The 24,224-nt window shown below is 33.0% G+C and overlaps 2 protein-coding genes and 1 pseudogene across 9 annotated transcripts; all 3 read right to left on the bottom strand.

Annotated features, from left to right (window-relative positions):
- Window positions 1-621: 621 nt before the first annotated feature.
- On the bottom strand, window positions 622-4,557 carry LOC107863005 (transcription termination factor MTERF8, chloroplastic). Of its 7 annotated transcripts, none has more exons than XM_047409521.1 (5): window positions 4,169-4,557; window positions 2,704-4,083; window positions 2,323-2,609; window positions 1,901-2,005; window positions 622-1,152 (listed from the first exon to the last, which is right to left on the bottom strand). In XM_047409521.1, exons 1-2 carry the CDS (start codon window positions 4,389-4,391, stop codon window positions 2,774-2,776), a joined length of 1,533 nt encoding a protein of 510 aa, XP_047265477.1. In that variant the 5' UTR covers window positions 4,392-4,557; the 3' UTR covers window positions 622-1,152; window positions 1,901-2,005; window positions 2,323-2,609; window positions 2,704-2,773. The 7 variants fall into 7 exon arrangements, with proteins under 7 accessions (XP_047265477.1, XP_047265475.1, XP_047265476.1 ...); XM_047409519.1 differs by having other exon boundaries at window positions 2,484-2,609; XM_047409520.1 differs by having other exon boundaries at window positions 2,489-2,609.
- Window positions 4,558-6,958: 2,401 nt separating this feature from the next.
- LOC107863006 lies at window positions 6,959-11,626 on the bottom strand. Of its 2 annotated transcripts, XR_001672071.2 has the most exons (4): window positions 10,539-11,619; window positions 7,902-8,086; window positions 7,426-7,514; window positions 6,959-7,329 (listed from the first exon to the last, which is right to left on the bottom strand). XR_001672071.2 is itself a non-coding variant. In XM_016708746.2 (3 exons), exons 1-3 carry the CDS (start codon window positions 11,337-11,339, stop codon window positions 7,182-7,184), a joined length of 1,038 nt encoding a protein of 345 aa, XP_016564232.1. In that variant the 5' UTR covers window positions 11,340-11,626; the 3' UTR covers window positions 6,959-7,181. The 2 variants fall into 2 exon arrangements, 1 of the variants encoding a protein (XP_016564232.1); XM_016708746.2 differs by lacking the exon at window positions 7,902-8,086 and having other exon boundaries at window positions 10,539-11,626.
- A 480-nt stretch (window positions 11,627-12,106) lies between these two features.
- LOC107865006 overlaps window positions 12,107-24,224 on the bottom strand; it is a 39,303-nt pseudogene continuing 27,185 nt past the window's right edge.

The raw sequence follows: 24,224 nt of genomic DNA, 5'->3' as shown, positions 1-24,224 counted from the left end.
AGAGACACTTCTCTCTCTCTTTTCTATAAGCCCATAACTGCACCTAATATTTCCAATACTCTCTAAAAATATCATATTACACCGAAATCTGTGATTTGTATACTAAGCAAAAAGATAGAAGCCATACGAAGTTAAGAACTAGGAGTTTCAGCAACTAGCTAAAATGAACACAAGTGTGTGTACTTCTTTCTAGTAATATCACAGCATGAAAAGTTGCTTTTGCAGAATTATATACACGACGCACAATGTTAAACTTACATTTTTGACCTGTTACCATATCAGTACTGAATGTCAATGTAAGATTTATAGTCTCCACAGGTCACAAAGCTGCTACTCTCATAATCACATTTACAACTGCATACAGGAAACTCCAGTCCAAGAGAGATCTAAAATATAAAAGCCAACTCGACAATGCCAAAGTACAGAAGTCAAATAACATCATTCTCTTAAGGTTATAGCCTTAGCAATTTACGTCACAAATTCTATGGTCCTAGTAATGAAAAAGATGCTATTCAATTAGAAGACCAAGATGGACAAAAGAGCCAGTAGTATCAAACAATAGGAATAGAGGAGGAAAAGATGTTAAGAAACTAAAACAAAGAGGAAACAGTACAAGTTTAAGAAACCAGAAGTTTTTGCATATCCTACTGAACAGGTGAGACCAAATTATGGCAAGATCAGAAAGGATCTAAAAGCCATTTCACCAAACATGTGCCCATTAGAAGGAGAACCAAGGGAGGGCAGGGTCAAATCCGTCTTAATGGACAGAGTTATCTCATACATATACAAACAGAACGATAGAAGAATGCAAGTATACAGTGGAATTGTTGATGTGTGTGCAAATTGATCCAGACACCGCTGTTGTCCAAAAAACAAGAGATCTAAATAGCCTGGTGTGGCCAACAAGAATGATTGACTTAATCATGAAAACTAAAAATGTTGCCCTCAGCTGCTGCAAATTCTTTCGGGAAAAATTAAGAAAGCTGCTGCTAAAGACTAAGGTGCTGATTCATATTTCCAAAGGAAAAAGGAAGGATGCGCAAGATGGCTTTCCAGAAAGTGGGAAATATCTCAACTTCATGTTCATCCAGAAATTGGTTGTTTGACTCTTCATGAAATCACCAACATAACTTCTGCAGTGTTTCTTTTGATCTATTTAGAAGACAATATGGAGTAAACAGAAATTAGAGATAATCTAATTTTTCCCCGACAGAAACCTCAATTTCACAGCTGAAATAGACAATCATAGACTCAAAAGAAGTGCATAATTATTTTCGCAATTGCTCTTTACTAACAGTCTCTATAGTACTCATTTAAATAGTTGCCGCAACTTGTAACCAAGAGTGTCCCAGAAACAAGCAGTTAGTACATTCAAATGTTAAAGCAATACTTCAGTTAGGGCAACAGAGGCTCATGCAAATATAGCAACAAAGTTTATATGTAATATAGCGTCTTCAAAAAGAAAAGGAATACCAAGACTAGTTAGGGCATCATACACCATGTTAAAAAATTGGATTAATGAACCACCACAATTCTTACAACCGGTTTTGTTTGACCGAATTAGTATTTACAAGAAGGTGTTAATGAAGAAGACGTTGATCAATGCACAGAACAGATGTCAATACTTGTTCAACATAACCCTCCCAAAAGGAATTGAAATGACATATAAGTCAACTTCGTAAATGACTTCAATAAAAATCAAGCAACTTTTGGTGGAAATGTAGTACTACACATCTTCAACAGAATCTCTGCTATGCACATCAAAATATACGACTCTGCAGAGGGATCCAGAGGGTAAGGCTTCACTGGTGAAAAATGACTCTCAGACTTTATATGAACACCGAAAACCCAATGGCCAACATTAAAATAGATCCAAACAAAAAAATAAAGAAAAACCCACCATAATGTCCACATTTATAATGATGTTTCTGCCAATGTTGCTCAAGATAAGCCCATTTGATGAGAAGAAGATATGAATCCATGGTTTATATAGACCACCGCTATTCTGCAACAAATCCACAATGTTACTGTTTCTTCAGCTAAAGAATATGACTTATACAGTCGAGGAGCTATCCAATCTTGTGCATCAGTTCAAAATCCAAAAGAAGAGTAGGGATCGGGAGGTCAACTCGATTTTCAGGGATCAGATGACGGAAAATAATGACACTATAATGAACAAACAATTCAAACCAACATCCGATGTCAGACTTTTTGTAGTATAACTGTATAAATTTGCCTTTGAAAAGCACACATGCACCAAATTCTAAGAGGAAATATAGGCATTAGACAGTTCAGAATTTGCAATATATGATACTGATTTACATTTTTAAAGAGTGAGCTCTGTAGTACATCTTCAACATAAATAGCAGTTCCAGTGTGCTGTCAACTTTCAGTTGTATGACAAAAGTTGTATTGAGCATTTGCACTATGGACGATCATACTTCATAAGAAGCCATATTTACGAATAACGCAAGGACGCTCACCAAACCTTTTCGGAAAGACAGCCTAAAAGTTAAAATCATGCCCTCACTCAGCCATGACGAACTCCAATAACCCAACATCCAATGTGCCGCCAACGAAAGGTGTTGACCAGATGTTCTTCCATTCCTCTGCAAATATGTCCATAGGCACGTGCCATACTTGGGCTAAAGAAGCAAAACTAGGAATTTGCAAAACTGAATTGATCTAATGGAACCATCATACCTTTGGGTTTAATATTTAATAGAGGTTTTCATATGCTTTTGACAACATTATGTACAAAAATTCATTCCAATCAGTCATCACTCTCATTGAGGCCATTAATGGCAGGAACTCGTTGCTTCCTCTTGCTTTTTGTTGAGAATCTTGCTGCAGACACACTCAGAAGTTTATTGAGTGACATGCCTTCCCCTAAGATCTTCCTTTTCTCTTCGTACCTGTGTTTAATCCTTCCATCAAACTTGTACCCAAGAAATGCAGGAAAAGCCAATAGCTCCCCAACTTCACGACCCATCTCCTCAACCAAGTAGTTCATCTTCTCCTCCAATGACTCATGATTGTACTGTAATACCTGCGGATGCTTCATGCTCATCTCCAGAATGTCATCAAAAGTCAAGCCATAGTTCAAAAATACGCCAATAACTTCTTGCATATTTTTGCAGCTAGTCCTGGTAACAGCTCCCATTGCCATTGCCAATTCCTTAGTATTCTTCTTATACCCAATCTTCACCAAAAAGACCAGCTTGTAAGCGAGATTCCCCTCAAACGACAGACTTAGAAATAAAGGAGCTTTTATTAAGAACCTAAATATATCATGTGAACTCAACCCACATTTCTTTAGAAAATCAATTCGGGGATGCAATTTCCTTTCCCTGCTGGCGCTAAACATATTGGGATAAACCAAAACAATTCGAAAAATCTCCTCCTCACTTAAACCAGCAAATGATTTCAAGAACTCTACGTGATCTTTTAAGTGATCAACAGTGTATGCTACAACAAACGGCAGCTTACGCAACACGGTTGCAGTTCCAGTCTCATCACCTCCACTCAGCTCGAACAGGAACCCCACCCTAGGAATCAACTGCGCATCAAGGTCATAATTGAGTAGCGCTGGCCGTCGAAGAATCAAATCAGCACCACCAAAACGGTTCAAGAAAGTGAGCATTCTTTCAATATCTTCAAACGACTTCAGACAAAATGCCTTTGTTAAATTAGCATTGTTGAGAACGTGAACAATCGTTTCTCGGGTAATCCCACATTCGATTAACATTCTAACCTTTGCTTCAAATCCTGCAAGAAATCTTGGTTCTGTTGAGTTAAAAAGATGTTCAATCTGTGAAGGTTTGATCTTTCCTGCCAATTCCAAATCACCCTTGAGAAGAAAACAAACAGCGGAATCAATCTCCGCAGCTGTTAATACCTCTGGTCTTTTCACAATCAATCGCGAAAGCGAAAGCCCACTGACCCCAAGTGACTGCAAAGAATGAATGCGTGTACGTATGGATTCAAAGGGGGTCAAATTGATTACCGGGTGAGCGTCCAAAAGGGCTTCAGTATCTCTCTCATTGAACCCAATTTCTCGAAAGAGTGAAAACAGCAGCATCCCTGAGAGAAAAACGAGTACTCAGTGAGCCTAAAAGAAGCACACCAGGTGTTTGAAATGTGAACTGAGAGAAAAAAAAAAACTCACCCGAATCGACGAAAGAATTGGTAGAGCTGTCATTGACGGCAAGGGCGTTGCATTTGAGTAGTAAAAGCTTGGAATCTTGAGGACCCAGAAAGTGTAAAGGTAGTTTCTGTGCGGCAAATGAGAGCAAAGGTGAAGGAAAAAGATTTCGAATGGGGGGAGATGGAGCCCGAGAGAAGCAACAAGTAGAAGGGGAAAAGGGAAAGGATTTGGTGGATGTCGACATGGCAGCAAAGGAAGCAACAGTGAGGAGCCAGTTGCGCTTGGCGATAAGGTAGCTATAGCCTACAGAGCAAGAGGATTAAGCTGTAGCTCCAAAAGTCGGTGTCACTCTCCAACTAGTAACGGGTAAAAAAGAACAAATATAAATTAGGAAAGGTTATTTTATCATTTGGGTGGATATACCGGCGCCAAAGTACGTTAATTTCAAACATTTTTTACACGTTTGTATAAATATTGGCATAAAAAAGGTTGAAAAAAGTTTGTCCCGTAGATACAAGAAAGTACAAAAACAACAATATAATCCGTATTATCCATCAGTGATATAAGATGGTGAGTTATGTAAACCAACTCTAAGATAATTTTTGCTAGAATATGCTCCAACTACTAACTAATGATTTTTTAACTACTAGGAAAAGAGCTCATGCTGGCTTATGAAAGATAAAGTTATTAATATACTATTTCGTCTTTTAACTTATATGTCACTTTTTGAATTTCGAGATTTAAATAAGTTTTTTATTTTATCATAATTTTTTTATATGATCTTTTAAATATTTCAAAATATCAATAATAGTGATTTATAGTACTTTTACATAGTTTCAAATATATAAATTTTAATTCAAAAATATTTTTTGCCCAAATTTACGGTCTAATTTAAATTATTTGACTCTCGAAAATTAAAAGTAGCATATAAATTGAGACAGAAAATATTTTTTATAATAATAATAATAATTATGTTTAGTCCTCACGAAGGTAACATTTTATTAGGTATTTAATAAATATTTTTCTCAATTTCTTTTTACTTAATCCATAATAACTTTACATGGATCCTACAAAAATATTTATTAGAAATTTAATTTTATTAAATTAATTATTGTAATATGCTTTAAAAATTTAAATTTAAGTATTAGTATTTTATGAAGTTACCTAATCATAAGATTAATATTAGAAGAAATAATAAATCTTTCTTGCTAAAGCTAAAATAAAGAAGTCAAAAGGATCAGATTAAAAATCTCTAACAATTCTTAATTTTAATATTTATTATAATTAATTTAGTTGAATTATAATTTTTAAAATTACTTAATTGTATTAATTAAATATTTTGCTAAAAATCTGGGTATAATAATAAATATTTACCCTTAATCTTTCACATTTAAGTAAAAAATATTGGCTAACAAAAAGTAATTCACCTTTCAATATATTTAAATAAAAAATAATGGAGGAAATTAGATTCATAATAAATGAAGCAAAAGAAAAAGGAGCACAAATTTTATGTTATATCAATGGCCCCTTGACGTCAATATGGGTATAGTTGTAATTTTAGTGGATAAGGATGAATATTTTCTTAACTTGTTACTGAAATCTAAATAAGAAAGGACAATCGTTCTCATCAACCTTATATTGCAAAATGATCATAATACTCTTTACTTTTAAATTTACTGGCACTAACCTAACAACCTTCTCTTATTATTATATATAGAAAAGTCAAACAAGGAGGACTAAAAAATAAAAAGGAAAAAATAAGTAATAATGTATTGAATGTAATTTGTTGATAGTAAAATTAGAACAAGGACCAAATGAGGAAATGGTCTTCGATGATCAATTGTAATTTGAATATGAAAATGATTCCATCGGATCTGTCTTTTATTTATCTCATTGAAAAAATGTCACGAAACTAAAATTACTTAACATTTGTAGATCATAAATTATCTGTCCGGACCAAAATGTGGTTTTCCTAATATTTTACAGACAAGAAATTAGACTTGAAGACGCAGCAGCCTGCAGCACCAAGTTCTTGTCCGCACGTCATAGATTTTAAAATTGTCATTTTGAAAACTTCTATCTACATTTTGCTTTAATTATCCACTCATTTTTCGAATCCAACATAGACGGCTCTGTAATGAGATTACTATGAAATACTAACAAAAAAAAAAAAAAAAAATTAATATGGAAAGGACTAAACTGTATTCAATTTGTCTCACAAACTACCTTGGTTATGCGGCAAACTAACACTGAGGCATACCATCTCAACGCCAATTTCTTTCTTGATTTATAGCCTAAGTATTTTTGCTACGTAAGAGTATTTCAAAAGAAAAAACTGAGAGAGAGAGCATCAGAGTCCAATTCTACATAGCTCTATGATCCGCCAGACGAAGTGGTTCCAAATGCTATTCATCAGTAAGATTAGGCAATGTCTAAACCACCAAAGTGCACTTCCACATCAAGTTTAGGAATAGAAAAAGGTAATGCTACTTTCAGAATAGAAATTAGAACGATGCAACAGTAGCAAAACTGATACCTGATGAAGAAAGTCGAAGTAAAAGAATATGTAGAGAAGAGTTACTTCGATGGATGCAAGAAAACAATTACTACTTAGTATCTAAAAATTTTAAATAGGAAATAAATGGAAAAACAAGAAGCTGTTACATTGCCAAACTTGGGAGCTTCAGCTGGCACTTGACTGGACTAGTCCTCAAACAGATTTACCTAACGGCTTTGCAAATGATGAGTAGCAGTAACTTCAGAACATCATTAAAATGACAACTTTGAGAAAATTGACTGAAAATAATCGACTTTGAGCAACAAAGATATTATCATAAAAGCTTGAATATTTGCATCCTGATAAGCAAAACAGTGTGTTACATCAACAACGAACTACACAATTTTAATTCTCTGCACATTGGTATTTATACAATTCTTCCTGCTACACTCTACACCCCATATAGTGGGATTATTTGTTTCTGGAAAATATCATGCTTCACTACTCCAAAGATGGAAAATGCAGATGAATTTGCAGTCAGACAACTGTGTTTGGTTGATTATTAAGCTGACACTGTCGATCAAATGGCTTCAGAAAATTCTTAGCAATGCCTGTTCCATTTTTCTTACTTGGTGGAGGAATGTTCTTAATTAGAACAACTGATGAAGATGCCTTCTTTAATTTTCTGTGAAATCAACAAAATATTATCAGACCTTGAAGTATGGGTCACATACTAAAGAGAGCTAAGGAAGACAGAAATTGCAACTTAAGAGATTCATACAAGTAACCGTGTTTCTTTTTGGAAGCCTGGCCAACAGAATCAGATGTCCTTTTAGAAGATTCTTCCAATTTATCATTCAACTGAAGCTTCTGCATAAAACAGTACAAGTCAAGACAACTTAAAAATGAGCGAAACAACATTCTTCTGGTAAAACCAAAACGGCTACTGATAGCAATTAGGTACCTGGTCCCACAACAATGCCTAATATCAATATCCTCTACTGAAATACACAGAAAACTCTATCAAATTTCCCATTCCTTGATGCATGTGAATTCAAGATTACGGAGTTCTACAGTAAAAATTTGAGTAACATCTCTGTATAATTATCTTATACACACACATTGCAATCTGTTTGTGTTATATTTTTAGGTCGAGGGGCGAATTTATCTTAAGCCAAGGGGTGTCACAGGACACCACCTCGTCGAAAATTTTAACTAAATATGTCTGTATAATGCAAAGGCAGAAACAGAAAGTACATAAATTCAGTAAAATGAACTGCTCGACACCAAGAGCTATGCACGGCTCATTTGGTCAGGCGCCTCAATTTTCTACTAGATGCCGTGAGGTCGAAAGCTCAGCAGCTTCATTTGTTGTTTTAATATTTTTGCACCTCATCTACAAAAGGAACATGTCCAGCCATCCAGGTCCGAACCGCAGACCTCTGGAAGGTTAACAAAAGATAGAATCAATTAGACTAGAATAACATTTGTGGGATCTTGGGACAATAAACTGTTTAAATGTTAAGACGATGGAGTTGTGCTATTTTTTTTCTTTTTCCTTTCATCTATTTTCTCACCAATGAAATTGATTAAGAATGATTTGTGGAATGAATAATGAGTTGTTTAGTGATCATTTGGTGCCCTATATGTTTAAAAAATGTATTTAACATTATTTCTAATTAAGTTATAATTAATTTGAACACATTTCAAAAATGAAATCAAGAAAATATATAGTAATATACATGAATTGTGCTTTGTTTATATTTGTGCTTTTTAATATGATATTACAGTGTTCTACTCATTTTAAAATGTGACACTTCTTACAAAAAAAATCATGCATACGCCATTCTTAATGTGCATATTTAATTCTCCATATGCAAGTAAATAATGATAAGATTGACTTAAACAAATTAGCAATAATGAATCTACCAATAAGGACTTAACTAGTACTCCTAACCACTTAGCATATAAATCTCGGGAAAAATCAACATAAGTATTTGATACCCGCCATGTTCTTACTAAACTCAGCATCTCCATAAAGAGGAGAAGGCTGTGAAGAGCTGATATATGATAATTCACCGACCTCTATGCCATTTCAATGGGACTTAAAGAAATGATCCCCTTTATTATCTAGCAAAGCATCTTAACCCCAAATTCCATCATTTCGACTACAATTTTTGTCACTGGTGCATCAGTCTGACCTGAAGTCGGTCATATAAAAATGTTGCATACCAATGATTTGCAACATTCTAAGGGAAAAAGTGGAGATAGATGAAGTTCGTACAACCAGGACAAAACTTCATTATCTGATATAATGAAGTTTCCTCACAAAAACAATAGAATGCAAACTGAATGAAACAGGTCAGAACTATGCATCAGATTCTGAAGAAATAGACTACAGCTTAGTCAGAATTATATAATTCCATGTGAGAGAAGAAGCCAAACTTGGCAGTACATACCAAATATGGTCTTTATAAACAAAAAAGTCAGAAATATCTTTCTATACATTGTTCGTAAAAAAAAAAAAGAATAATTTGGTGGACAATTTTGTGACACAAGAAGAAAATTTTCATTTGGTGGACAGCGCAGCGGTAAAAACCGAATTGCCAGAAGCATACCATGCAAAGCTACCATAAATATCAGAGAGGAGAGCTCCAACACATTAATGTGGTGAATGTTTTGATAAAAACATGAAGTATACTTAATGCTAAACATGACTTAGAAATAGCAGATAGTGACCATCTATCATCATTTTCAAACAGAAGGCTACTAAGCAATACAAGATACATGATCAGAGTTCATACTCGAATTGAAGCCTGAAATCCATAAGAAAATGCTTGATAGAACAGACAGAAAAGGATAGTCCATTTGCACAAGGATAACAAGTTATGCACTAAACATTAAGCCTTCTTTAAAAAAGAACGTCTAGGTGTTGTGGTCATAGAACCAATCAGATGAAATTACTGTCTTCCATTGACATATTCGATCCTGGTTTCACTTCACATATGCATTGAGTATTAGAACGTAGGTCATAATAGATATATAAGCACTTAATTATAGTAAGCTAGCAAGTACGTACCAACTTTCTTTGTGTTAAGTTGCTTGCTTATCAAAAACAGTAGATACAATTACGTGTAATCTAATTATTGAAGAGTGTTCTCGCCAACAGAATATGGTTTGATCCTGTCTAGGTTTTAGTATATGCTGGAGCTATTTTCTGATGGCTGAAGTCTGAAGCATAGACATCATTAAATTGGGCACGCGCATTATAAAGAACTGCGGTATGCTTCAGTCATCAGAAAGTAGCTCCAGCATAGGCTAAAACCTAGACAAGATTAAACAATATTCCGGTGATGAGAACACTCCTTTCAATAAACTAATTGTATCTACTGTTTGGTGAGAAGCAAGCAACTTAATGCAATGAAAGTTGGAACATAATATAATTAAGCGCTGATATATCTATTGTGATCTACGTTCTAATTCTCATTTCACATGTGAAGTCAAACCAGGATCGGATATGTCACTAGAAGACAGTAATTTCCTATCGGCCCTCACGATGTATGTCACTGGTTGTATGACCATATCACTAGCCAATATTAAACTGCGCACGCGCAGTTCCATTACATCAAAGCAATATGAGCTTAATTCATATGCATATACATTCTGCATGAGCATTTACTACATATTCCATACGAGAATGAACAACATACGCATGATTTAACTTGCTTCTTGCATTATTGAAACATAAAATAACAAGTGTTCTACATGATTTAAAAAACTTCCATCAGTATACGAAGCATGCCATATATAGATGTCAGTATTCAATCACATTCCAAAAAAGGATCTTACTGAGTACTTAATCACTAGCAGCACAATTGGTTTAACTGAACTTACTTCGTTGACTGAATACTTGCATACACCCCCATTTGCAGCATGACCATCCTCTCCGCTTATTATAACCTTCTGTTTCTTCTTGCCACCATCGTCATCATTCGTTGCTTTCCTCTTCTTCTTCCCAAAATTCATCGACTTACCTTTTCTATCACGAACCTTCCATACATTCTTCTTTCTGAAAAGCAATTTCTCGAATTTCCACGGTGCAAAGCTCGTATCTATCACCGTTACTTCTGTCCTTGAAAATCCCATCAGATTATCTTGTGACTTATCCTCCTCTTCTTCCACCAAGTTCAAATCATCCCTCTGCTCTAATACCTTGACCTGAGAAGAATCCTTTACTCCCACCGGACATTTCTCGACCGATGCCGCTTCTTCTTTCCTCTTACCACCCTCAGCATTGTTGTTAATTCCCGATGATGCAAAATACTTAGGGTTCTTCTGTTTGCGTGAGGCCTTTTTCCCATTCACCTTAGAGAATTTAACTGATTCCCCCATACAAAACAGGTCGGATAGAACATTAGTAACTACATTACACATTTCCTCTTTCTCTCCAGTGTTATTCGGTGCTGCCGGAGCTTGATCGTTACGCAGGACCGGTTCGTTTACGGTCCGAACCGGAACCGGATCGGAGCTGGATTCTGAACCGGCATTACTATTATTAGAAAGAGAATCAGGTCCGCCAGGAGTGTGTTGAGCTAGGAATTGGTCGATATTGTTGTGTTCGGGAAGGGAGAAGCCTTTAGACAATCGGAGCCGGTCGAGCCAATTTAAACCGGAGGATTTGTGAGTACAGACCATTGTGGGAGAAGTAAACGAGGTTAGGGTTTAGAGAGAGGAGTGGATGATTGTTGAATTGAAGAAAGAAAGAACGAAGCGGCCATCGGTGGGGGGAGGAAAATAGAAATATGGGAAAGATGACACGTTGCTTGTAAGCGGTAGGAGGGAAAATGGAAGAAACAGACAAATACTGCTAGTAGCAGAGACTACTAGCAGTAAATCTGTTGCACTACCAGATTAACGGCGAACAGTTTTACACCAATATAGGAGCGGGATTTATGATTTTTTTAATCACTTACTTGAGACTTCCTCCTCCTCATTTTTTTTGTTCGTTTTTTAAAAAAATAGAATATCACATTTTTTATAACTATTAAAAATATAATTTTATGTTTATTAGTCCAATTTAATTAATGATAGTAATAATATATTTTTAAATAAAAAATAATTTTTTAATTCTATATCTACTTAAACTACCACATAAAATAGGTCAGAGTGAGTATAAAATAAATTTAAAGAAATAATTTTATTTGAAATTTTTAAATGTATGATAAAATAAAGCATATATTATAGCAGTAATGTTGTTCTGAATAGGAATTAAAGATTATTTAAATTAGGAAAAAGTCAAATATGTCCCTAAACTTTTTGAAATCGTTTAAATATACCCTTTATTATAAGTTTGGTTCAAATATGTTCTTACTGTTAAAGTTTAAAAGCAAATACACTCATTTAAACATTAAGAGATTTGCTAGAAATTTGCAAGTCTTTTCTTTTCTTTTTTTAAAAAAATTTTAATAGCCATATAAGCAAATAATTGCCACGTCATAAAAAGTAAATTCACCCAACTTTTTTTTGTAGCCTGACCCATTCCTTTTAACCTCGGTAATACCCTTCAAAAGTGGGCACCATTTCCTGCATTTTCTCCATAATGCAAAATATCCAGAGCAGCAAACAAAGAAGCAGATACAGAGACAGAGAGAGAAGAAGATTGGCAATTGAACAGTTTTACATTCCATACTAACAAATCCTTCTACTCCAATAGCATGATTGGTTTGAGCTAAAATAATCTGAAATTGAGTAAATAAATAGACGGATGAGCAAAGAGAAAACATCGCGAATAAGAAGAAAAATGAGCAATCGCTAAGAATACATACACTCGGACCAGCAAGAAAAGATGCTTCAGTATCCACAATCGCTGGACAACCACCTTTGCAAAGACCTGTGATGCGAAATAACAAAAAAATTGCGTAAACTTTTAGCTAAGATGATCACACGGTTCAACATATGACTATGAATATGTTACCTGTTGAATTGTTTCCAATAAAAAGATCCCCTATTTCAATCTGGAAAAGGTAACATACTCATTATGTTCTTGTAAGTAAACAAACTAAACAACATGAATAAAATGCTCTTTCTCAGTTTAACTAGTTACCTCCCAGTAAACATTTTGAGCAACGAAGACAAACGTATGCTGACCCCTGAAGTGAGTACAATCCACACCTTCGAAGAGAATTTCACCCCCGAGCTTAGATTTAGGATCTCGATTCAGCCATAATGAGAAGATTGACGGGGTAACGATGCGCTGAAGCAACATACTATACCTGGCATTATCGTGCTAAATTAGTGCACATACTTCCTTCGTTTCAATTTGTTTGTCTTACTTCATTTTTAGTCCATTTCAAAAAGAGCACATCTTTCCTTTTTTGGCAACTCTTTAGTTCTAACTTTGCACATAGCATAATTAAGACCGCGGGATTGAAGTGTATTATGGTACATTCTACATTTTAAGACCTTAAGATTCAAAAGTCTTTTATACTTTCTGAAACTCCGTATAAGTCAACACCAGACAAACAAACTGAAATAAACAAACTGAAACGTAGGGAGTATAAGATTAACAATCTATTAACAGATAGAGATATTTACCATACCGGTGTTACTCGCCTGCAGCGACATCCTGAAATCCTAGTCCTAGTACTCCATCATACCGTGCATGCAAGAATGTGAAAAATCCTTCTCGTGTTACCTCAGTGAAAACCTGATAGATTTTTATTTGAACATGTAACGTTAAAAGCATACGTAACATGAGCTACAAAGAATTAAGATGCACCTGCTGATTTATGACAGAACTCCCAACTTTAACGTTGTCTTGGCTGAACAAACCGTGCACTGATCTAGTACCAAAAGGGATTTTACAATGTTTTCCTGCAGTAGAAAGCCAAAGTAAATGCATTAAAGATCAAATGATGTTTCATCAAAGTTAGGAGCTTTCAAGTCATTTGGATTGTTTGTAAGTTTCCATACCCACATAATTAATTCATTTGCTAGTTTAATAATTATTGAATAAGTTAAATCCTAAATTGTATGGGGAAGTTACCTGGATTAAACTACTGATTATTTTGTTAGTGGAATGATTACTGACTGTTAGTGGGATAACTACCGTAAATGGTATAACTATTATATCCACAAATCACGTTGATGGAACATGGAAAAACATAACTGTTTATTCTCTGTATTTCCTCTCTCTATCAAAAGAAGAATATAAGTTCCATCAAATCAATTCTGAAAGTAAGGTAAAGAGAGAGAAACGGAATTTTGTTCTTAGTCAAGAATAAAATAAATCAAGTGCTTCCGCTAATCACTGTCAAGAAGAAAAATTATGAAAAAATCAGGTAAGTAATTCTCTATACTGAATTTCTGTAATTTTGTTGATGTGAAAATCATTAAGTTCTACGTTCCTGAATAATTAATAGGATTATTTAAATTAGATTATTTAAGATATACAATCTGTTTAAAACATTATATGTGGTATTAGAGTAAGGTTTAGGAACTAATGATTTTCTATTACAAATAAAGTTTTCTATTGATTTTATGAATCCTAATTATGAAATTTAGAGATTTAAATTTATTATTATTTTAAAATTTCGTAATAAAGTTTAACTAACATGATCACGGTGGGCATTTTGACCCAAAGTGGGCATTTGTTAAGTAGACCCGTAATGAATCCTAGTTATGTTATTAACTAACATGATCACAGTGGGCATGACCCAAAGACAAAAAAGAAAAATAATTATTAGTTAATTAATTTTTTGACTGTTTTGTTTGTAATGGTCATATGGCGAATTTCAAATTCCGTGATGCATTGTTAATTCCCTCCATAGATTTCAATTTACGGACTGCTCATTGTTTAATAAAATAAAGCATAATCTTTATTATGTTTATTCTTTGTTATTTTAAATATTATGAAAATAATTCTTTGTTGTTAGATTGTAGTATTCAATAATAAAATTTATTATTTTTTAATGTGACTTGAAATTATATATGTAAGATTCGTTAATCACTAAAGTGGTCGAATCTTTATGAAATTAATTTCAAAATAAAGGTTTAGTTTAAATTAATTACTCATTAATTTTGATGCTTATAACTGATCTAATAATTATGGGTAAATTAAAATTTTTGGTTATAAGACATTTGTGGATCACCCAAAGGTTGATTGTTTGTTCATGTGACCAATAAATATTAAGGAGATAATTTTGATGTATCGTTAATTTTATTTATTTATCCAAAGATGATAAATATTATTAATTGATGCATTAAATATTATCGATTTGTGTTAAATATATTTTTAAGCATCATTATGTTTAAAGTTGTATTTTGATGTTTCGCCCAAAGGAGAATATTAATATACATTCAAGAAAGTAAATTATTTCTGAATTTGATAATATGTTTAATCTCGTAGCTCAAAGTATTAACAAATGAGCATGTTCTACTTACAGCATTTGCCCTTCATTTGCACTCTGCCTTTGTTACGACTTTTAATGGACTTAACTTTTCAGATTGGTGTGAATTCATCTTGAGGTTTTAGATCTTGATGTCGCACTTTACTCTGAGAAGTCAACTGTTATTACTGAAACTAGCAGTGATGAAGAAAAGTCTTATTATAAGCATTGAAATCGGTCTAACAGATTAGGCCTAATGTTCATGCGAATGAATATTACGGGCAACATTAAGACTACTCTTCCTAAAACTGAAAGTGCAAAAGAACTTCTGAAACTTGTGGAAGAATCTTCCCAAAATACTGATAAGTCTTTTGCTGGGACACTAATGGGTACTTTGACCACCATGAAGTTTGATGGTTCATGGACTATGCATGAGCATGTCATTGAAATGACAAACTTTGGGAATGGAAGTGGAACAAAATTTTCTTGTACAGTTCATCATCAACTCATTACCGTCTGAGTATGTTCCTTTCCAAATGAATTACAACACCATGAAAGACAAATAGAATGTGCATGAATTGCATGGTATGCTAGTTCAAGAGGAAACAAGGATGAAGAATCAAGGAACCCACTCTATTAACTTTGTAAATCATCAAGAAACTGAAAAGAAAGGAAAGAAGCATGGTAAGGGACAACAAAAATAACTTAATGTTAATGAGTCCTCATCTCAAGTACGTAAGAAAGGAAACAAGAATGGTAAGTGTCATTTCTATGGAAAATCTGGACACTTTCAGAAAGATTGCCTAAAACGTAAGGCATGATTTGAGAAGAAAGATAAGCGTAGTATTTTTACATATCTTGAATCAAATTTAACTGAAGTTTCTTATAATACTTAGTGGATTGACTCTGGTTGTACTGTTCATGTTTCTAATACTAAGCGGGGATTCATTACAATCCAAACCATAAACAAGAATGAAAGATATGTTTACATAGGGAATGAAGTGAAAGCTCCAGTTAAAGCTGTTGGGACTTATCATCTGATTCTTGATACTGGGCGTCACTTAGATTTAGTAAACTTTTTATGTTCCTTCTCTTTCGAGAAATTTAGTTTCTTTGTCTAAGTTAGATACGATTGGATATTCCATTAATTTCGGTATTGGATATTTTAGTTTGTTTAAACATAATTATCTTATTAGTACTGGTATTCTTTGTGATAACTTATACAAACTGAATCTTGATAATCTGTTTGCTGAAACACTCTTAACTTTGCATCATAATGTTGGAACCAAATGAAGTTTGGTGAATGAACAATCTACTTACTTGTGACATAAACGTTTAGGTCACAAATCTAAAGAAAGGCTAGAAAGATTAGTTAAGAATGCAATTCTTTCAGATTTAGATTTTACTGACCTTAACATTTGTGTAGATTGTATTAAAGGAAAACAAACAAGACACACAAAGAAGGAGCCACAGCAAACGCACACAGCTTCTTGAAATTATACACACTGATACATGTGGTCCTTTTGATATCACATCTTTCAATAACGAACAATATTTTATCACTTTTATTGATGACTTTTCACGTTATGGATATATCTATTTGTTGCAAGAAAAATCTTAAGCGATTAATACCTTAGAGGTATTTATTACTGGGGTTGAAAGACAACTAGATAGAAAGGTGAAAATAGTCAGGTCTGATAGAGGTGGTGAATATTATGAAAGATATGATGAAACTGGACAACACTCAGGTCCATTTGCTAAATTCCTCAAAAAACGTGGCATATGTGCTCAGTACACAATTTCTGGCACACCACGATAAAATGGTGTGGCAGAAAGGTGTAATCGTACATTAATGGATATGGTTAGGAGTATGTTAAGTAATTCATCTTTACCTCCTTCGTTATGGATGTATGCTTTAAGTACTACCGTTTACTTGCTAAATAGGATTCCTAGTAAAGCAGTTCCAAAGACATCTTTTGAATTGTGGACTTGTAGAAAACCTAGTTTGAGGCACCTGCATGTTTGGGGTTGCCCGACAGAAGTTAGGGTATACAATTCATAAGAAAAAAAACTAAATTCAAGAAGAATCAGTGGTTTCTTCATTGGTTATCCAGAAAAATCAAAGGGTATAAATTTTACTGTCCTAATCATAGTACGAGAATAGTTGAAACTGAAAATGCTAGGTTCATTGAGAATGGCGAAGTTAGTCGGAGTAAAGAACCACGTAATGTGGAAATTAAAGAAGTTAGAGTACGAACTCTTCTACCCAGTACTTCTTTTAAATTTGTTGTTCCTGAAGCTGTTGCACAATAAAGTAATCAACAAGAACAATAAATCAATGTTCCTACGAATCATAACGAAGTCATAATTGATGAACCTGTAGCAGATGAACCACAAGAAGTAGCATCAAGAAGATCTCAAATACAACGAAAATCTGTTATTTCTGATGATTATTTAGTATATCTACATGAGTTAGAAACTGACTTGGGAATTGATAATGATCCGGTTTCATTTTCACAAGCCATTGAAGCAACAATTCTGATAAATGGATAAATGCTATGAAAGATGAGTTAAAATCTATGAAACAGAATGAAGTTTGGGACCTTGTTGAATTAGCTGAAGGTTGCAAAAGATTTGGGTGTAATGGGTCTTTAAGATCAAACGCAACTCAACTGGCAACATCGAACGTCACAAGGCTAGAATTATTGCCAAAGGTTTCACTTAAAAGGATGTCATTGGCTATAAAGAAACGTTTTCACTTGTCTCTAGGAAAGATTCACTCAGAATTATAATGGCCTTAGTAGCTCATTATTACTTAGAGCTACATCAAATGGATTTGAAAACAACCTTTCTGAATGAAAATTTGGAGGAAGAAGTTTATATGAATCATCCTGGGGGGTTTTCTATTAAAGGAAAGGAACACATGGTGTGTAAATTTAAGAAGTTGATATACGGACTTAAACAAGCTTTCCGACAATGGTATCTTAAGTTTAATGAAACAATTGTCACCTTTGGATTTAAAGAAAATACTGTTGATTGGTGTATATATCTGAAGGTCAGTGGGAGTAAGTTTATTATGTTAGTTTTGTATGTTAATGACATCTAGCTTGCTACTAATGATCTTGGTTTGTTGCATGATACCAAAAAATATCTCTCTAATAACTTTAAAATGAAAGATATGGGAGAGGCATCCTATGTGATTGGAATAGAAATATTTCGAGATAGATCATAAGGATTGTTGGGATTGTCTAAGAAAACCTATATTAATTAAGTATTAGGGAGATTTAGAATGAAAAAATGCTCATCAAGTCTCGTTTTAATTCAGAAAGGAGATAATTTTAGTCTCAATCAATGTCCAAAGAATGACTTGGAACGAAAGAAAATGAAAGATATTCCTTATGCATCAATAGTTGGGAGTCTGATGTATGCTCAAACATGTACAAGACCAAACAACAGTTTTGCTGTTGGCATGCTAGGCCGATATCAAAGTAATCCTGGAATGGATCACTAGATGGCTGCAAAAAAAGTGTTGCAATACTTACAAGGAACGAAAGATCATATGCTCACTTATAGAAGAGATCTAATCATCTAGATGTGGTTGGATATTCAGATTCAGATTATGTTGTTTGTGTAGATACAAGAAAATCCACATTTGGATATTTGTTTCTATTAGCTGGAGGAGCAATATCATGGAAGAGTGCAAAGTTGTCTGTTATAGCTGCATCCACTATGAAAGTTGAGTTTGTGACATGCTTTGAGGCCACAGTCCAGGATAATTGGGTGTGAAATTTTATTGCAGGACTCAGACTAGTCGACAATATAGCCAGGCCGCTAAAAATTTATTATGATAATACTGCCGCGGTTTTCTTCTCTAAAAATGATAAGTATTAGAAAGGTGCTAAGCATATGGAATTGAAATAATTTTTGGTTAAAGAAGAATTTAGAAACATAAAGTGTCAATTGAACATATTAGCACCAAGCTTATGATTGTTGATCCTTTGACAAAAGAATTACCGCCCAAAATATTTGTTGAACATGTTGAAAGGATGAATATTATTGATAGCAATGAATGATTTCATGTAAATACTTTATTATGTTTATGTAATTGACACTTTGAGCTCAAATTATATATGTTTCTGTTGTTACCTATTTTCTATTGTATACATAATATTGTGAATGATGATGACAGATTCTGACTTAGATAAAGTATTCTAAGTATTGTTGGACCTATTATGTATTTGAAAGGTTATGTTAGGTAATAGACTAATATTGTAGTACATGGAAGGAATTATGTCAAGTAAAGTGACGAATGATCGCCATAACTCATTTTAGTTGATTTATTTAACAATGACAAATGATGTTAGATCTAACGTTAATTATGCACATGATTGACGTACATATTAAATCAATAAATTAACATTGTGTGTGCCAAGTGGGAGAATGTAAGTTTCTAGGGGATTTGGGCCATAGGTGACAAAAGAGTTTTAAAATGAGGTTTAGGTGACACAAGTCTTAATAATTGAGTAGAGGTGATAATTACTTCATTATGGTTTAAGAAAGTTTGGAAAATTTCAAAATAACCCACAAGTTTTTAAATTTATAATTTTATTCAAATGTTAGTTAATATATAACGGGGAACGAAGGGAAAAAAAGGTGTCTTTTTCTCTCTCCTCATCCGTTATTTTCTCTCTCTTCACGATATTTGTTGTTCATTATTGCTGCTGCTTTATTCATCATCTTTTGATTCATTATCATCATCTTATACTTCATTATCAACTTCATAATCATCTTATACTTCATCATCAACTTCATACTTTTCTTGTTGACCATTGTTGTTGTTGTTGTTGTTACCCCAACTGCTGCTCTTTGACCAAATTCTTATGTCAAATTGTGTTTCATAAATCACTTTCAACTTTGAAATTTAATTGAGAGAAGACTTTGGTAAGTCAGATTATGCTTTTTAGTTGAATCTAGGTAACTGCTAGTGTGTTGTTTTTTCAACAATAGTTTGCACACGAACATGAATGCAATACAAGAGCAATCTGTTTAAATAGATCCATTATCTACGACACCAGATAAATGTTCTATTGTAATAGTAGACTCATGTTGGATTCATGTTTAAGGGTTCTAGGTGCCCGTAATATGATTATGAATTGAATAGATGGGTATTCTGTTGTACCAGATTAGTAATCTGTTTTAACAAATAAATAATCTGTTTCATCAGATTACTAATATGTTTCGAACAACAAAATATAGCTCCTGTCACACAAAAAACCTAACAGATAACTCATATGTTCTCGCTATTGATACTGAAAGCAAATTATTCCTTAATTGTAGACATGTCATTCGTTAAGAAATAGAAATAGACAGCACGAAAATTAAATAAGAAATAAAAAGTCAAGTGCATCAAACATAATTTTTTATAAAACAAAAAAAAAATACATAGATAACAGAAGAAAAGCTTAATTATTATTATCATCATTATTAACATCACTATTATTTGTATGGTCAGCCGGTCAATCTTTAAAGGGCAGCAGCAGCGCCTCCGCAGCCTGTGGATCTCCCGCAGCATCCTTACTCTGACGATGGACAACTCCCAATGCAGGTCATGAACCTCCTTCTGCAGTTCCCTCATGGCGTCTCGTAAAATAGCGACATACCACGCAGGATCAGCCATATCTAAAAAACGCATAAGTTGATAAAATACACACGTAAACACAAAAGTAAAGAAAAGAAAGAATTCGAATGTAAAGTAATACAACGTATATTTACACAAAAATCAAGAAAAACTTATCAGAGACAGGAAAAAGCTATCAAGTCCTTGAAGAGAAAGTAGTTGAAGGTGTAACAAGAGCGAGGAATAAATAATGTGTAGTAGAACAAACGATTGAGTAAGGAGGGACCTATTTATAGAGGATTGAACTTGAATGAGTTAGGCCAAAAATCGCAACTGTTCACCTCCATTTATTAATGACATTCTTGATTACTGTAAAAAGTTATGACTTAATTAAATTAATCAATATTATGATAAGTCATGACTTTTTAGCTTTATTATTATTAATAATTAGTTCTTTCCAGGAACCATTTTTTTACACTATTTTGGACAACAGATAATATATCTATTGCATCAGATAAATCATCTGTTATAACAGATATATCATGATTTGCAACAAATAGATAACCTGTTGCATCAGATAATATATCTGTTGCAACATATAATATATATATTTTTTTTAAAAAAATATATTATCTTCGTGACATTCAAATTTTTTGACTTTTTAATTATATAAATTAATAAAGCAGATTTAAAGCACAACTATTCACCTTCATTTATTAATGACATTCTTGATTACTGTAAAAAGTTATTACTTAATTAAATTAATCAATATTATGATAGGTCATAACTTTTCAGCTTTATTATTAATAATAATTAGTTCTTTCCAGGAACCATTTTTTTTTACACCAACTTGGACAACAGATAATATATCTTTGCATCAGATAAATCATCTGTTACAACAGATATATCATGATTTGCAACAAATAGATAACCTGTTGCATCAGATAATATATCTGTTGTAACATATAATATATATATATTTTTTTTAAAAATATATTATCTTCATGACATTCAAATTTTCTGACTTTTTAATTATATAAATTAATAAATCAGATTTAAAGGCACAACTGTTCACCTCTATTTATTAATGATATTCTTGATTACTGTAAAAAGTTATGACTTAATTAAATTAATCAATATTATGATAGGTCATGACTTTTCAGCTTGAAGCTTAGCTTTATAATTATTAAAATAATTAGTTCTTTCCAGCAACCGTTTATTTTTTCCACTGAGTTGCACAACAGATTATATATCTGTTGCATCAGATAAATCATCTATTACAATAGATATATCATCCATTGCAATAAATAGTTCAACTGTTGCATCAGATAATATATCTGTTACAACATATAATATATATATATTTTAAAAAAAATTATCTTCATGAAATCCAAATTTTCTGACTTTTTAATTATATAAATTAATAAAGAAGATTTAAAAACAGGAATATTTCTGGTGAGTTCTTTACAGTTTAAATTGTGTTTATCATTTATTTCCTTATTCTTTTCTGTGAAAAGAAATGACTTAATTAAATCAAGCTGGTGGTGACTTAATCTTTTCGTTTCTTTAATAGCCATTTTTATTAATTGAGTTATGGCAACAGATTGTACATCTGTTGCATCAGATAACCCATCTGTTTCAACATATATACTATCTGTTGTTATAAATCGACCATCTGTTTAAGGAGCTTTTTTTATTTCTTCTAACTGATTCATAAGTTGCAATAGATGAGGAATTTGATGCATCAGAATCGTTTTTTGTTTTTGTTTGTTTGTTGAATGTGTTTAGACAAAAGTCACAGTCACGACTATTCATTAACTTTTTTTAAAAAAATCATATCATCATATCTATATCTTAATTAAATTAATCCAATATTGTGACTTTTTAAAATTAAATAATCTTTCTTTTACGACTATAATATCATTTAGTTCCTTATTATTTATTAAACGAACCATTTTTAGGAGAATTTCTAATCATGACCGCATCCCTAACTCCAACCAGCGACATGTTTTGAATAGGGAATAAATAGAATGATAATTAAATATTGAATAAGAATTAAAAATTCAAAATCGACCAAACCAAACCAAACATATACATGAATTTTTTTGAATCCCTTATAGGTAGATCGGATATAAAAAGGGGAAATACATACGCTAAAAGAAAGAAAAAACATAACCTAATTATTATTATTACTATTATTATTGTCAACCTGATAATTTTCATCCGGCAGCAGCAGGGCCCTCCTTAGTATTGCTCGAAAGTCGGCCAAATCCCTCTGGATTCATCAAACTGCATTTGAAATTCCTGTAAAAACTCGATATGAACCTTCTTGTACGACTATGGATCTGACATATTAGTATTGTAAGTATAGTAGAATGAACGAAAGTGAGTGAGAGTGAGTGAGGGGGCCGGAGGGACCTATTTATAAAAAGATTGAGAATTGGAAGGGACTGGACTTAGTCAAACAAAAAGCCACGACAGTTCGTATCACTTAAAAGAAAAAATTACACAAATCCCATATTTAAGACACCATATTACACGATATCCCTTAATATTTTAAAAAATTACATAAAATCCCGAATTCATATTTACTAGTGATACATATGCTATATGTATCACTACTTAACATATGTATCACAATTCAAAATTTCAGGATAAAATGTAATTAGCAAACTATTCGGGATTTAATGCAATATTACTGAAACTATCCGGGATTTATGTGTTGTGTGTGTTACTTAAATAATACTGGTGACTATATTAATAAATAAATTAGAAAAAAAATGGATCTAAATACAACATTTTATCTTTTGTTGTAATTCTGAAAGATAGAGATTGGTAATCTGTTGCAAAATATATTCCACCTGTCAGATAACTTACAACATATGGACAATCTGTTGCAATAGATGAATATATAAGTTTACTTTTTCTTTAGCTGTGACATCTGTTTTAACTTGCTAGTCATCTGTTTATTCAATTTCATTGAGAGCAATCGATTTTTCTAAACACTTCTTGCCCAAATTCAATTTTTGCTCTTAGATTTCTTCTCTTTTTTTCTTTGCATCCTTCAACCAAACTAAATTTTTGCTATTGGATTAGGGAAAAAATTGAATTCGGAGGCCAGCTTGAAGGATGCAAAGAAAAAAAGAGAAGCAGATCAAGAGCAAAAATTGAGTTTGGCCAAGAAGTGTTTAGAAAAATCTATTGCTCTCGATGAAATTGAATAAACAGATGATTAGCAAGTTGCAACAGATGCCACAACTGATGAAAAAGCAAACTGATATATACATCTGTTGTAACAGATTGTCCATATGTTGTAAGTTATCTGACAGGTGGAATATATTTTGCAACAGATTACCAATCTGTTTCTTTCAGAAATACAACAAAAAGATAAAATATTGTATTTAGATCTATTTTTTTTAATTTACATATTAATAAAGTCACCAGTTTTATTTAAGTAACACCACACACAACACATAAATCCCAGATAGTTTGCGTCAGATATGGAGTCTGTTGCGTCAGATATGGAGTCTGATACAACAGATATAGAGTCTGTTGGAATACATAACAGCCTTGCTG

The sequence above is a fragment of the Capsicum annuum genome, chromosome 3 (genome assembly GCF_002878395.1).
Source record: "Capsicum annuum cultivar UCD-10X-F1 chromosome 3, UCD10Xv1.1, whole genome shotgun sequence".
NCBI lineage: Eukaryota > Viridiplantae > Streptophyta > Magnoliopsida > Solanales > Solanaceae > Capsicum > Capsicum annuum.
This window is presented reverse-complemented; position numbering and strand designations above follow the sequence as displayed.